This window comes from Triticum aestivum, chromosome 7B (genome assembly GCF_018294505.1).
Source record: "Triticum aestivum cultivar Chinese Spring chromosome 7B, IWGSC CS RefSeq v2.1, whole genome shotgun sequence".
In the NCBI taxonomy this organism is placed as follows: Eukaryota; Viridiplantae; Streptophyta; class Magnoliopsida; order Poales; family Poaceae; genus Triticum; species Triticum aestivum.
The window spans coordinates 700,098,627-700,113,953 of NC_057813.1; the positions used below are offsets into that span (position 1 = coordinate 700,098,627).

The window sequence follows — 15,327 nt, forward strand, 5'->3', positions numbered from 1 at the left end:
GTTGGTTGGCCTCCGTTCCACTCCACGCACGCCCCTCTCATTTCCAGTCCACCTTCCCACCCATCGCCCTGCCTACCTTCTCCCTCTCTCTCTCTCGTCCACGCCTCCGGTCGTTCCCCTTCTTCCCTCTGTTTGCCACTCACCGGGCGCCATGACGGAGGAGGCCGAGGGCTGTGTTGTGGCCGAGGCGGCGGGCATCATCTGCTCGCTCCGCGCGGCCGACGTCGCCGGGTGGACGCCGCCCTGGAAGGCGAGCGGGCCACCGTCGTCCGAAGCCACGGGGAAGGAGGAGGCGGCCTGGCCGGCGGTGGCGCGGGGGAAGCGGACGCGTTCGTCGCGCCGCCGCTCGCCGTCGGGCTCCGGCTCCAAGGCCAACAAGGGGAGGTGGGCCCGCGGCAGCCCGGCGTCTCCGCTCGACTACAGCGGCGCGTCCAGCAGCGGCGGCGAGGACGGCGCCTTCTGCTCGCCACCGGAGGCCGTCGCCCGCGTACACGCCGAGGCCACCCCCACCGCTGTCCCAGCTTCTTCCTCCTTGGCCAAGGTACGTAGGCGAGCGCGCGCGCGTCCCCATCTGCAGTTACTGGTTTCTTCTTCCCCTCCATGCATCTCCTGTCTGTCGGTCTCCTTTCTCGTGGTTGGCTGCCTGCCCGCTTTGCGTGCTTTCCGTTCGTTCGGTACAGCGCCTGGGCCTGGTGGGACGGACGAAACTGCCCCTCCTCTGTGTCCGTGTCACCACCGAGACAGAGAGGATGAGCAACGGTGGATGACTTCGCGCGATGAAACATCACTTTTCCTCACCGCACCGCACCCGCTTTTTGTTCGCGCGACCTTTTCTCACATCTCATCCTTTTCTCCGTTCCCTTTTCTCGCATGTTTTCTTCGGTCCAAACTCGTCCTCGCATCTTGTCCCACAGATCCCTCGTCCTCGCATCGAAACAGTCCAATTCACGGGCGTCAGCTCTGAATGTCAAACCACAACGCCCCCTACTAAATTCGCACTGCTACTACTAGTACATGTCAATGGCTTCTGATTTTTTTTATCACGGTACTGTCGTGTGGGTGGATAGTGTCCGCATCGCCATGGCCATTCCGTTCAATTCCACGGTACTTCTACGTGTCGCGTGCTTGACTGCAGCACTCCTCCTTCCGTGTTCGAGGAGACGCAATTCACAGCGGTTGGTGGCGATGTGGTCATTTCGGCCGGCCCTTATCCTTGCGTGCGCTTGGATTTTTCTCCTCGCGGCGCGGTGTCAGTGGCACCGCCCGTGGGGCCGGGCCCTACCGGCCATGCAGTTGGGACTTCTCGGCGTCGAACCGGCGCGCGGTGGTCGGAGGGATCCACGTGGCGGCCGCCGATTAGCTCGACCTCTTGCCCGGGTCGCGCGCTGCCTATGGCTATGGGTATGGCCGTGCCGCCGGACGGACACGGAGGCGGGGGCGACGGCGGTAGATACTGCGTGTCGCCTCCACTTGCCTCCCGCCACGTGTCCATTAGCGCTGGCCCAGAATGCCAGCAGCAAACACAACACCTTTCGGTTGGTGACGCACGCGGTACACTAGCCCCGCAAAGGAAAAATCCTATTCAAGCAGTCGAGCAATCGCATAGGGAGCGATCAACTGGGCCGGCCCATCTCCCGCAAAGGGCCCCGCGTGTCATTGTCCCCGTCGAAGAGGAAACATTTTTCTATATATTAGTTTAATTAAAAACTCCAAGTGTGTAGATAGGATGACAGATGAGCAGGTGGTCGCTGGTGTGCCGATCGACAGATTCAAAAGCACAAAACCGTAGTGCGTTTCACGTGATTTGGCTAATGGAGCGATCGAGTACTACAATGCATGCATGCGCCGGGCCGGTGCATTGTTGGTGGGGAGTTAGTTTGGCCGGCCGGCTCATCCGTCTCATCATCATCAACATCATTCCTTCCATGCCTTCACCTAGCTTTTTTTTTTGAATATAAAGAACGTGTGTCCCTCCTGCTGTTGCTTTCGTTCCGGTGGTCGTTGGTTGGTTGGTTCCACTCTCGCTTTCTTCATTCTATTCCTACCAGCGGCATATCCTACCCAACAACTGATCTTGCAATTGCTCATCTTGTGCTGCTGCAGGTGGGATCTGCCGGAGGAGCACGACGCCCGTTGATCATGCCGGTGCCGCCGCCCCGCACCGCCGGCCAGAGGTCGCGGAAGAAGATGGTAAGTTTCACACTCGCTCTCTATCTTACGTTGAAAGCAAGTTTGGCTGGCCGTAGTGCGGAAGTACACAGGCATGTTTAGATAGCAAGGCAGGCATTTTTGAGCATTTGAATGAAGTTTTAGACTTTTACTACTAGTCTGGTTTCCATCCTATTCCTATTCCTAAACCGCGTCAGCAGCTGGCCACAGTCCACGCAGACGTAGGAGAAGTGAAGCTGTTCAAATGGCTGGCATTATTAATTGGTTTTTAGTATAGTAGCTTAGCCTGGTGGGATAAAGCGGGTGGTGCAACCACTTGCTGCCATTGGATCGAAGATGGAGAGAGAGTGCTTGGCGTCCAAAGGACAGGAAAGGCAACAAAGCTGCGTGCCTCTCCTGCCCAAAAAGATCCTCACCTCATCAACGCCGGATGGTCGGTCCGGTCCTGTCCCGTGTCCTGTCCCAACTCACGATCGATTGCATCAGATTTTCCAGTAGTATTATAAATAAACGAGAAAAAATAGATTAGCATCTGCCTCTTTTGGCGTGCCTGATTGATGTGGCCTGAACTTGTGCTGTGATTTGTTGCAGCGGCTCCCGGAGGTGAAGCAGTTGGTGCTGTCCCTGTCGGCAGAGAACGTCGGCCTTCGCCAGGTAATTAAATTAACCAGGCACCACCAATTTGTTCTTTCTTCCATTTTCTATTGGATTTTTCTTACAAAAACAATAATTATGTAGCTAATTTCATGCAAATTTATTTTCGTATTGTCCTTATTATATCGATCCCCTTGGTTCGAACAGGAGATGGAGTCCCTGCAGAGGGCCTGCACGGCGCTGTCCGAGGAGAACGGCAGACTAGAGGTGAGTGCCACGCCCTCACGCGCACTATCACACCACTCTTAAGCCCAGTTCTTTTGACAGAATCTGGGGATTCTCCCAGAATCCAACCCTTACCCAGCTTCTTCCAGAATCTTTAAGCGCCATTTGTTTTACAATCCTATCTAGTTAGGGTCTAATTAGACAGGATTGTAACACAAATGGGGCTCAAAGATTCTGGCAGAAGCTGGGTAGGGGGCGGATTCTGGAAGAATCCCCAGATTCTGGCAAAAGAACTGGGCCTTAACTTCTCCTGCCCTGTCCATTGCGTAGCATAGATAGATAGATGCTTCCAGCTTGGGTGGGATGTACTCCGCCGAGTGCGCAATCATAGGCACAAAGAAACAAAGATATGTAAATAGCTTGGGCGCCTCCACTTGCATTGCATGGTAGAGCAGCCTTAAAGCACAAGCGCGTGAGTGAATCGATGGCAAAAGAATAAGAAGGGGGAAAAAAAAGACCGCCCTGAGCCTCCCAGCGGGGCACCACACCACTGGGTGGGTCCTGCCTTAATCTCTCTGTGCTGTGGTTCGTAGCACGATTTTGGTTTTGATTCGATGGTCGCATCCCTCTCAACCACCGTTGCTGTTGTCCTCGGGAAAAACTGACTGCGACCGGTGCCGTCCGGATAAGCTTTAGGCAGGTTATAAGACGTGGATTTTCGTCGTCGTCTTGGGGTGGTGTCGCTGTCCATGGTCCGTCCCGTTTGGGTTAGAATGTGCTGATAGTTGAAAGGCCTGATCGATCGATGCCGCTAGACGGAATTCCTGCTCCGTTATCTGTTACTTTCTGAACTGAACACATGCCATTTAGTATCTCGAATTGGAAGCTCTGATCCCCTTTGCCCCATGGTTGGTTCGGTACTTGAGTGTGTGTACCCTAGGCAGTTCAATGTTACTGTACTGCTTGGGTGTGCTGTATGCGCAAGTGGATGCACAGTACTGTAGTAGGTGGAAGAAGAGGTCTCGCTTGGTGTTCACTGGTCGTACATATGCTGTCCAAAATCCTTTGGGATAAAGAAGACAAGCAAATGGATCTGTGCGCACCTGCCCGGGCGGGGCGGGCACGACGATCCCGTGCCCTTCTTTAATGCCCTGCAGCAGAGCTGCCGCACTTACTATAATCCATGGGGCATGGTGTACGTACCACCCTCCTCGTCAGCCACGGCTGCCCCGGGTGACCTCTAGTGTGGCACCACACGCATGGCTGAACGAACAAGCTGCAGTGTAGTGGCAATATATTTAGGCCTGGCCAACCGAATGAATGGTCCCTGCTTGATTTGCTTTGTCCGTGCTCTCCTCTTGTCTAGGATGGCATCGTCGCACGAACGGGGTTGCATGCTATAGTAGCTACCTAGGTCCGGTCAGTGCTCTCATGGCGAACATCCACGTCCTGACCCCTGCTAATGTAACCACTAACCACTTATTGGTACACCGTGCCTCTCCCTTGCCCAGTTAATTAATGCCGCAGAATGAATAAAACGCTGCAATCCGGACTTGGCCACAACCCTTTTCTGAATTTCCCTCTAGATTTCAGAGCCCGGTCTGTCGCTGTTCATCCGGGCGTTGGTTTGCTAGATGAACTGAAAGTTTGGAACGCTGTAATATTGTGTGAAGCTTGCATTAACATTTTTCCTTCTGAACAATTTTACAGACAAGGCTAGAAAATTCTTCTTCGTCAAGCAAGCGGAAGAGGGCCGAATCAGAAGGGGGGGAGCAGCGGCAATGGAAGCCACAGCAAGCCGGAGGCGGCTTCGTGCTCCCTGACCTCAACTTTCCGGCGCAGGATGTCGCCGATGCACCAGCGGCTCCCTGACGGCTTACCTGACAAGTTCATTAACAGTGTATAGAGGAAGAAGCTGAATCTGGGGCTGGAAGGCCTGATCTCTGATCGTGCCTGCTGGCAGGCAGGCAGAGGAACCGGCCATGTTACCTTATCTATTTTTTCTTCTTCTTTTGTTTAGCTTTGAGAGTTTTTTTTAACTGCCAGCAACGCTGGCTTTGTATTAAGATAGGTAGCGAGCACAGTTTACAGGGTAATCGCAAGGGTGCGATCTCCGATAAAAAAGCGGGTAAATCACCCAACAGGATTACAGAGGAAGATGAAATGTTTAGCACTTTTTAAGATGAAAAAGACAGGGCTAAGGGCATATGTTCAACGAGGGATGAAAACGGAGCGGAAACGAACAGAACTAGGTGGTATCACATTTTTATCGTACTTTTTTGCAGCAGCGGAAGCGGAAACAAAAACCCCGGAAATGAATACAGAAACACATATTATCAAAAACAGACATGAAGGGAATATAGACCGGGTACGGAAACAGAAGTGAACATTGACCGGAACATAAGAAACCCTTGAGTCATAGAGAAATAAAAACAAAAACAAACAAATTTAATGAAATCTTACCATGGCTACGAAATAATATGATTATATAAGCAACTTAGCATAGTATTGTAGTAGTATTGGACAATTACATACATTGCCTAGTTGAATACGTACGTGGTTGTAGAAGTTGGGCCTTAAATCATCCATTCTACTTAGTGTGTCATGATGTGTTGTTTGATGGTTGGGCTACAAAGTGGCCATAGGCCTATACTAAAAAAAAATTCCATATTCACAGAAACGGAAAGTTCTGTTTCCTTGCTTGTTTACCGGAAAATATCGTTCCGTTTTTGTTTTGTTTCCGTTTCCACATATAAAAAAATTTATTTCCATTTTCGGTTTGCAAATTTCCGTTTGTGTTTTCATATTTCTTCCCCGTTTCCATTTTCCTCCAGAAAAGTGGAAAGTTTCCACTCCATTTTCATCTCAAAAAGTATACATAAATATTTTTAATCCAGCGATTTTGTTTAGTGCTTCCGCTTCCAACGCGACGGGGCAATGCTAGAGAAGGTGTACCGATCAGCACATCATATCATGTCTTGCAGCGCAAGCCAAATGAAGAATTACCAGCGAGGAGGCACCCAGGCCTTCCAGAACAAAGTTCGAAAACTTGATCACGTTCTTCCTAAAACCTACATCCGGTATGCAGAGGCCGCGCTATAGGAGCCCGAGCTGGAGAGCTTCCAAATGATCTTGTCTAGCACCTCGAGCCGTAAGGTGGACGCAGATGATCAAGGCAAGGCCCACAGCCGCAGGAAATCCGCCAGCATCTCGTTAGCCAGGTTGTTGTATCTAATATCCCCGAGCCACTTGTTTTTCAACAATGCATCCTTAACCGATCTTCAATTTCCACTTGAGTGACCATACCTCGCCGGTGCAATAAGCCGCAGCTCGGAGGCGCGGAGCTAGAAGGACTCCGAGAAGCAACCAATCTCCCCATTGCCAATTGTCACCGACGTAGCCCATGCAAAGAGATCTTTGTCGTGCTGATCACACAGTAGTTCGCAGCCCACCCATGGATCCCGAGGAGCCTGCTAGGCTAAGTCATAGCCATCTCAGCCTTAGGGCGCACTCGAAATTGTCAAGTCATGGATGTCAAGGCCGCCTAGGTCAACTAGTGAGTAGGCGGAGCACCATCTAACCTTGCGATTGTCGTCGGTCAGCGTTTCCTCTTAAGGCCAAAGAAATTTTCTGCATGTTTTGTATATATCCTTGAAGAAGCCCGCGGGGGTGTAGAGCTAGCTGGAATCCCAGAAGCAACCAATTTCCCCATTGCCAATTGTCACCGGCGTAGCGCCGCAAAGAGATCTCTGTCCTGCTGATCACGCAGTAGTTCAGAGCCCACCCATGGACCTTAAGGAGCTTGCCAGGCTAAGTCATAGCCATCTCAACCTTAGGGCGCACTCGAACTTGTCGATGTCATGGATGTCGAGGCCGCCTAGGTTAACTAGTGAGCAGACGAAGATCCACCTAACCTTACATTTGCCATCGGTCAACTTTTGCTCTTGAGCCCAAAGAAATTTTCTACATATTTTTTATATATCCTTGAACAAGCCCGTGGGAGCACGGATTTAGGTGAACTCCCAGAAGCAACGAATCTCCTATTGCCAATTGTAACCGACGTAGCCGCCGCAAAGAGATCTATGTCCTGCTAATCACACGGTAGTTTAGAGCACACCCATGGACCCTGAGGAGCCTGCCAGGCTAATTCATAGCCATCTCCGCCTTAGGGCGCACTCGAACTTGTCAATGTCATGGATGTCGAGGCCGCCTAGGTCAACCAGTGAGCAGACAGAGCTCTACCTAGTCTCGCATTTGACGTCATTCGGCTTTTCCTCTGGATTCCAAAGAAATTTTTGGTATATTTTGTATATATCCTTGAAGAAGCCCGCGGGAGAGCGGATGGCTGCCAGATCAAAGATAGGGATGGCCCCAATGACAGAGTGCGCAAGTGCACACTGCATAACATGATTGTTTAACGTTCCCTTCCAACCTACAAGCTTGGCCTTGATATGATAGAAGAAGAACTGCCGATGGACTCTCCTTGGTTTGGCCTAACGTGATTTGGAGCCCCAAGTAGGTCATATGTGATGGGGAAGCCAACACACGCACCTCCAAAACCATGTCCGACAGTATCCAGGCCGATGTGCTGACACCTGATAGGCACGCCCGATGATTTGTTGGGGTCGGGATACCGATATATCGCACCTCGGGCTTTGTGAAGTGTCACAAAGCAAAGGGAATATCGTATGATAATCGAAGTTTCACTCGAATGTCATATATGTGAGTATAGGGGTCAACATGGATGTCCACGGTTATGTTGTTGATCACTGAACGAAAGAAAGTTTTGTTCATGTCCATATTTCACCGAACCTACAGGGTCACGCGCCTATGGGAATTACAGTTTATTAACTTCTAGTGGATTAGTTTGGGGAATTTTGGTTTATGAGAAAATATTACCGGAATAGTTTTGGGAATAAAAGTAATAGTTTGAGAGAAATTGGAAGTGTTTCGGGGTTATTGAAAATGTTCCGGGGAGTACCGGGGAATGATATATAGGCGAAAATTGTTATCAGGGACTTAAGACAAATTGTAAAGGGCTGCAATATTTATTGGGAGACCCCTAGAATTTATTTAGAATCATTGTGCTAATTGCAGTAATAAAAGCATTTGAGGGAATAGCTAATGGGCCTTATCGACACCATTGGTGGAGGCACCCCCTCCACCAGGGCTTGTTGGACAAGCTATGTGGGGAGATTGGAGTTGGAGGACTCCTCCTCTAGGCCAGCTTGAGGGGGAGCCCCCTCCAAGCCGGCCTCCCCCTCTCCCTCCACTTATATATACTCAAAGGGGGTGCGTGCCCTAGATACACAAGTCCCTTTTGTTTCGGGCCCCCCTTCTCTGTAGTTCCTCTAGTTCTATGATCTAGATTGATTTCTCTTAGTTCTCATCATAGAGAAACCCTTTGTGGTTCTCTTCATCCCACCTCTAGTTCTCTAGCGACGTCAAGCTCTGAACGACAAAGCGCCCCCAGATCGTGAAGCCCGTACACGTGCAGCCCATAGAGAAGTCGTGCTTTCAATCTTCAGTTCGAGGGATCGTTCGTGAACAGTACAAGGGATTTGATCAACGATCTACACCAACTCTTCTTCTGTTGCAACTCAAAGTTGGTAATGATCCGATCTAACCTCTATATGCATCTTCATAGTTATGCGGGATCTTGATCGTAGGGCATTTTTTTTGTTTCCTACTACATTCCCCAACACACGCGTGGATCCGGTGCGGGCTAGCTAGAGTCGACGGGCCACGCCATAGGGTTGAGACAGCTAGCGCAACATGATATGTTCCTGTAGGCTTTGTCTGGTGGTGGGGGTGTGTTGGGTGTTTGCGGTGGTGGTGACCTAGCCCAAATATGCTATCCGAGGGCACCTATAGGCGTCACCTCGCTCGGGCTGCTCCGAGAGAAACCGTAGATGTGGGTCTCCCTGATCGGATAATGATGGAACCTTCAGTGTCGTTCTCCCTCCTGGGGCATTGCTATGGAGCAGGTGCTCGCTAGAGGAGCCAAGAGGTGGTGCAGTGTGGTATCTACCTCATCGGCGGGTCTCGACAGCGTGACGCAGGGGGGTCTCGACGTTGGACGTGTGCTGATAAACACGTGCATAGTGCTGGCATTGTCAGGCATCGACGATAGTTTTGCCTGGCAAGGTCAATGCGTTGATCTCACTAATAGGTGTAGTGATATAGATCGCCAGGAAGATGGCTTTGGGTTGATTCCATGTGTTTGTTTTGTCAAACTCCATTGAATAATATACTTCCTCCGTTCCATAAAGTTCTGAATATAATTTTTTTTAAGTCAAACCTCACTAACTTTTATCAAGCTTATGGAGAACAATATTTACATCTAGAATGCCAAACATATATCAATAGATTCATCATAAGACGTAGTTTCATATTATATTTTTTTATTGTAGATATAAATAGTTTTCTTTATAAACCTGGCTAATATTTTGGACTTCCAAAAAATCTATATGCACTAGGTTACGGAACAGAGGGAGTATAATAAAAATAACTTTGTGCATTGCTTTATAGTTCTACGAGAAGAATGACACCCCTGTGATCAAGATCTAGGCCCATCCGTTCCTAAATATAAGACCTTGCCATTTCTCCACATTTGTGCATGGTTTGAGCTACGTGACTTGAGTTTGCACTGTACTTGATTAATGTATCCGCATATGCAGGGATTTGTAACCTTGAGTTTTACTTACCACTTGAAGAGCACATTGTCACGTTTATGTGATGTACACAAGTCTTTTCTGAGAAGATTTAATGGACTCAGAGTGGGACTTCATGTGTGGCACTGGCACTTGAGCGCCGCTCGGCAGATTCAACAAGAGAGCATCGACAATTTCCCCAACGCATTGTGTTTGTTTGTTTGTTTGGTTACAGGAACCAAGTAGCACGCCTGAAACTTGAGCTACATTGGTAAAGAAGAAGAAGAAGAAGCGAGCGGTAAAACTCAGAACTAAACAAAAGAAAAAGAAAAAGTTTATCAGCTAAGGTAATGAGACCGGCGGGCTCCTCTCGTTCCCTGGTAGCACGCCAGGCACGGTAAGAGATCGCTCCTCCAGCTTTCTTCCCTATACACGGTTAATAAACTTGTCAGGTTGGCCGTGAGGGAGCCGCTGCTGGTGCGTCGGCGACATCCTGCGCCGGAAAGTTGAGGTCGGGGAGCGCAAAGCCGCCACCGGCTTGCTGCGGCTTCCTTTGTCGCCGCTCCGCCTCTTCGGACCCTACCATCTTCCGCTTGTTCGAGGAGGAAGAATGCTCAAACCTTGTCTGCAAAATTGGTCAGAAGGAAAAGTCAGTACAGGCTTCACACACAGCCAGCGCTTGAAATTCAGGTAACAAACCGAACCCGGATAAAACCACTATTGACCAAAAGCGTCATCTACCAATCAATAGTTACACAAGCAGGAGAGCACGGACAAAGCAAACACAAGCAGGGACCATTTCAGTGGGTTGGGCCAGCCTAAATATATTGCCACCACAGTGCAACTTGTTCACCTACGTCTACGTGTGTGGTGACACTGTACACGGCACACGGCCACACACAGCGAATTGCTAGCAGTAGTACGACACTAGAATTTGGCCGGAGCTGACAGAGGAGACCTGGGTGGCTGAGACGACGATGGTACGTACACCACTACGATTATAGATTTATAAGTAGTAACTGCGGCAGGGCTGCATTAAACAAGGTCACGGGATCGTCGTGCCCGGCCGGGCAGGTGCGCCCAGATCCAGTTACTTGTTGCAGGTAGGATCGGCGGCAACATGGCATTCTTTATCGCAAAGGATTCTCTTCTTGACAGCGTACGTACGGCCAATGAGCACGGAGCAAGACCTTTTCTACTTCAACCTACTACTCCTGTACTGTGCATCCATTTGCACATACAGTAGACCCAATAGTGGTATTGAACTACCTACAGTACACCCACTCAAGTATCGAACCATGGGCCAAGGTGATCGGAGCTTCCGTTTTTTGAGAGATAATGGACATGTGCTCAGTTCAGACATCTTGTCTTTTGGCAAACATTCAGATATCTCGAGCAGCGATCAGCTGCCACAAGCAGGCTCCAACTCTCTGCTACCACGACGAGTAATTTGAAACGGAGGGAGTAGTACGTAGGCACATCATTCTTAGGGCCTATTTGGTTTCAAATAAGTTGAAAAGTGAAAAAAATGACTTATTTTACCGAACAGACCCTACTTATAAGTCACCCCAACTTATAAGTCATAAGTTGCTCCACACCAACTTAAAACTTATAAATCATCCTCTTTTGTGTTGGTCCCACCACCTGCATGATGTTGATTGGTGTGGAAAGGTGTGTCAGGTGACTTATAAGTCAGGTGACAACCAAATAGGCGTAACTTATAAGTCACTGGTTTTAAGTCATCTGACTTATAAGTCGGGTGACTTATTAGAACCAAACAGACCCTTACCCCGCCGGGCCCATGTACAGCGACACCACCAGAAAGGCCAAGACGACGACGGAAACCCACGTCTAAACCTGCCTGCCTAAAGCTTATCCGGACGGCACGGGTCGCACTCAGTTTTCTTCCCCAAGGACAAACAGCAACAAGAACGGTGGTTGAGAGGGATGCGATGCGACCATCAAATCAAAGCCACACTCCTCAATGAAACCCAAAAAATCGTACTACTACTAGGAACCACAGCACAAAGAGATTAAGCCAGGACCCACCCAGTGGTGCCCCGCTGGGAGGCTCCGGACGGTCCGTATTTTCTTCTTCTTTTGCCATCGTTTCATTCATTCGCTTGCGCTTTAAGGCTGCTCTAGCAACCATGCAAGTGGAGGCCCCGAACCGATTTTTCTCTCTTTCTTTGTGAGTGCTTATGATTGCGCACTCGCCACTCGGGCGGAGTACGTCCCGCCCAACCTGGAAGCATCTATCTATGCTAATGCTGCTACGGAGAAGTTAAGATTGGTAGTGCGCGTGAAGGCGTGGCACTCACCTCTAGTCTGCCGTTCTCATTGGACAGCGCCGTGCAGGCCCTCAGCAGCGTCTCCATCTCCTGTTCAACGGAAAGCGGATAATAAGAATTTAGATGCAAATTCGTGTGAAATTGGCGACAGAATTTGTAGAATGTGAAATTCATGAAAAGGTTAATTACCCGGCGAAGGCCAACGTTCTCCGCCGACAGGGACAGCACCAGCTGCTTCACTTCCGGGAGCCTCTGCAGCAAATCACAGCACAAGTTCAGGCTTGATCAAGCAAGCCAAAAAGGGCAGATGCTAATCTATTTTTCTCCTTCGTCATTTCTTTATGGGCAATCTGATGCGATCGGTCATGAGCTGGGACAGGACAGGACCGGACCGGCAAGACCATCCGGCGTTGATGAGGCGAGGATCTTTTTGGGCAGGCCGAGGCAGGCAGCTTTGTTGCCTTTCTGGTCCTTTGGACGCCAAGCACTCTCTCTCTCCACCTTCGATTCCAATGGCAGCTACTGGTTGCACCACCCGCTTTATTCCACCAGGCCAAGCTACTACTAAAAAACAATAAAGAATGCCAGCCATTTGAACAGCCTCACTTCTCCTACGACCGACTCCGTCTGCGTGGACTGTGGCCAACTGCTGATGCGGTATACGAAAAAGATGCAAACCTGACTTGTAAAAGTCTAAAAAAAAATACATTCAAATGCTGAAAAATGCCCGCCTATCTAAACATGCTTTCAACGTAAGATAGAGAGCTGAGTTTCAAGCTTACCATCTTCTTCCGCGACCTCTGGCCGGCAGTGCGGGCCGGCGGGACGGGCATGATCGACGGGCGCCGTGCTCCTCCGGCAGGACCAACCTGCAGCAGCAGCAGCAGGAGGGGATGAGCAATTACAAGATCAGTTGTTAGCTAGGAGCCTAGGATATGCTGCTGGTGCTGGTAGGAAGAAAGCGAGAGCGGAACCAACCAACGACCCGCAAAGAAAGCAACAGCAGGGAGACACATGTTCTTTATTATCAAAAATAAAAAAGGAAACCGGTTGAAGGCATGGAAGGAATGATGATGTTGATGATGATGACGATGATGAGACTGATGGGCCGGCCGGCCGAACTAACTACCCAACAACAATGCACCGGCCCGGCGCATGCATGCATGCATTTGTACGCACCAAATCACGTGAAACGCATTACGGTTTTGAGCTTTTGATGAATCGGTGCATCGGCAGTGCGTGTACACCAACGACCACCTGCTCATCTGCCATCCTATCTACACACTTGGTGTTTGTAATAAATAAACAAATGAATATACAGATAGAAAAATGGTTTCTCTTGGACGGGGACAATGACATGTGGGGCCTGCGCGAGGCCATGTAAGTACGGTTTGGGAAAGCGGTGGTGTGCCGTGTGCGTCACCAACCGAAAGGCGTCGTGGGTGCTGCTGGCGTGCGGGACCGGCACTAGCGGCACACGTGGCGGGAGTCGAGTGGCCACGACACGCCGTATCTACCACCCTCGTCCCCGCCTCCGTGTCCGGCGGCACGGCCATGCCCGGGCACAAGGTCGAGCCAATCGGCGGCGGCCACGTAATCCAAACGTCTACGTTGACACCGATTCCCAACTGCATGGCGGGTAGGCCCGGCCCCACGGGCGGTGCCACTGCCACCGCAGCGCGAGGAGAAAATCCAAACGCACGCAAGGATAAGGGCCGGCCGAAATGACCACACCGCCCCCCACGAAGGTCTGTAGTTTGGGGAAAGGCGTGAAAGCCGCAGCCGTAGCTCGTGGTCAGGAGGCGGATCCCCACACCACCAACCGCTGTGAATTGCCACGGAAGGAGCAGGATGAGTGTTGCAGGCAAGCACGCGACACGTACTAGTACCATGGAGTGGAATGGCCATGGCGATAAAAAGAAATCAGAAGCCTTTTTTTGTTGAAAATCAGAAGCCATTGACATGTATTTCTAGTGCAAATTAAGTAGGCGGGCGTGGTTTGACATTCAGAGCTGACGCCCGTGAATTGGACTGTTTCGGTGGGAAGACGATGGATCTGTGGAACCATAAGCGGGGTATCTGGAGTTGGACCGAAGAAAACATGCGAGAAAAGGGAACGGAGAAAAGGATGAGATGTGAGAAAAGGTCGTGCCAACAAAAAGCGGGCGCGGTGCGGTGAGGCCAGAGGAAAAGCGATGTTTCATCGCGAAGTCATCCACCGTCGCTCATCCTCTCTGTCTCGGTGGTGACACGGTGGAGGGGTAGTTTCGTCCGTCCCATTAGCAGGAGCAGGCGCTGTACCGAACGAACGGAAAGCACGCAAAGCAGGCAGGCAGCCAACCACGAGAAAGGAGACCGACAGACTGGTTGGAGGGGAAGAAGAAACCAGCAACTGCAGATGGGGACGCGCGCGCTCGTCTAGGTACCTTGGCTGATGAAGAAGCTGGGGTGGCGGTGGTTGGGCCGGCGTGCCCGCGCGCGAGGGCGACCGCCGCCGCCGGCGGCGAGCAGAAGGCGCCGTCCTCGCCGCCGCTGGTGGACGCGCCGGACCCGGACCCGCCGCTGTAGTCGAGCGGGGACGCGGGGCTGCCCCGGGCCCATCTCCCCTTGTTCTTGCTGGCCGCGGAGCCGGAGCGCGACGCCCGCGTCCGCTTCCCCCGCGCCACCGCCGGCCAGGCCGTCTCCTCCTTCGCCGTGGCTTCGGACGACGCCGGCGCGCTCGCCTTCCAGGGCGGCGTCCACCCGGCGAGGTCGGCCGCGCGGAGCGAGCAGATGATGCCGGCCGCCTCGGCCTCCTCCGTCATGGCGGCCGGTGAGTGTCAGGCAGAGGGAGGAAGGGGAACGACCGGAGGCGTGGACGAGAGAGAGAGAGAGGGAGAAGGTAGGCAGGGCGATGGGTTGGAAGGTGGACTGGAAATGAGAGGGGCGTGCGTGGAGTGGAGCGGAGGCCAACCAACGCCACGCCGTGGCACAGCTTTTAAATGGCCGGAATAATTAGAAGCGCGGAATGGCCGTCGGGCTCACCCCACTCCGCTCCTCCCTCAGAGCATCTCCAACAGTCGCGCTATAGCGCCGCGCGCAAAAAACCTTTTAGCGCGTGCGCTGCGGCTGGTTTTGCGCGCCCGCCTGCGCTGGCTCCAGCAGCCGCACCATAATGCAGCACGCACGCGCGCCGTTCCAGCAGAGCGCAAAAATACAGCGCGCGCGACTCGCCGGGCATTTTGCATATATGGATATTTTAAACAAAAATGAACATGTAAAATTTGACACAAACAAGTTGATGAATAAAAATTCATGCCCACAAGTTCATCAAAATTATGCCCACAAGTTCATCCAACCAAGTTCAAATGCAAACTAAAAGTTCAAGACATGAAAGACACATCAAGCTTCATCAC

General features: G+C 51.3%; 2 protein-coding genes across 2 annotated transcripts; one reads left to right on the plus strand and one right to left on the minus strand.

Moving 5' to 3' along the window:
• On the plus strand, nt 1-5,178 carry LOC123159289 (uncharacterized). The gene is made up of 5 exons (XM_044577119.1): nt 1-541; nt 2,104-2,190; nt 2,761-2,823; nt 2,971-3,030; nt 4,699-5,178. The coding sequence occupies exons 1-5, from the start codon at nt 152-154 to the stop codon at nt 4,858-4,860; spliced, it is 762 nt and encodes a 253-aa protein (XP_044433054.1). The 5' UTR covers nt 1-151; the 3' UTR covers nt 4,861-5,178.
• A 4,635-nt stretch (nt 5,179-9,813) lies between these two features.
• Nucleotides 9,814-14,989, minus strand: LOC123160410 (uncharacterized). Its single transcript, XM_044578231.1, has 5 exons — nt 14,359-14,989; nt 12,715-12,801; nt 12,122-12,184; nt 11,963-12,022; nt 9,814-10,266 (listed from the first exon to the last, which is right to left on the minus strand). Exons 1-5 carry the CDS (start codon nt 14,734-14,736, stop codon nt 10,090-10,092), a joined length of 765 nt encoding a protein of 254 aa, XP_044434166.1. The 5' UTR covers nt 14,737-14,989; the 3' UTR covers nt 9,814-10,089.
• Between the last annotated feature and the right edge of the window lie 338 nt (nt 14,990-15,327).

What these genes read in the sequence shown, in the direction of transcription:
- LOC123159289 (XM_044577119.1), top strand. Translation starts at nt 152, where the DNA reads ATGACGGAGGAGGCCGAGGGCTGTGTTGTGGCCGAGGCGGCGGGCATC. An exon ending in AGAGGTCGCGGAAGAAGATG is followed by an intron (nt 2,191 to 2,760) that starts GTAAGTTTCACA and finishes GATTTGTTGCAG; the next exon opens with CGGCTCCCGGAGGTGAAGCA. An exon ending in AGGAGAACGGCAGACTAGAG is followed by an intron (nt 3,031 to 4,698) that starts GTGAGTGCCACG and finishes ACAATTTTACAG; the next exon opens with ACAAGGCTAGAAAATTCTTC.
- LOC123160410 (XM_044578231.1), bottom strand. Translation starts at nt 14,736, where the DNA reads ATGACGGAGGAGGCCGAGGCGGCCGGCATCATCTGCTCGCTCCGCGCG. An exon ending in CAGCTTCTTCATCAGCCAAG is followed by an intron (nt 12,802 to 14,358) that starts GTACCTAGACGA and finishes CTGCTGCTGCAG; the next exon opens with GTTGGTCCTGCCGGAGGAGC. An exon ending in AGAACGTTGGCCTTCGCCGG is followed by an intron (nt 12,023 to 12,121) that starts GTAATTAACCTT and finishes TCCGTTGAACAG; the next exon opens with GAGATGGAGACGCTGCTGAG.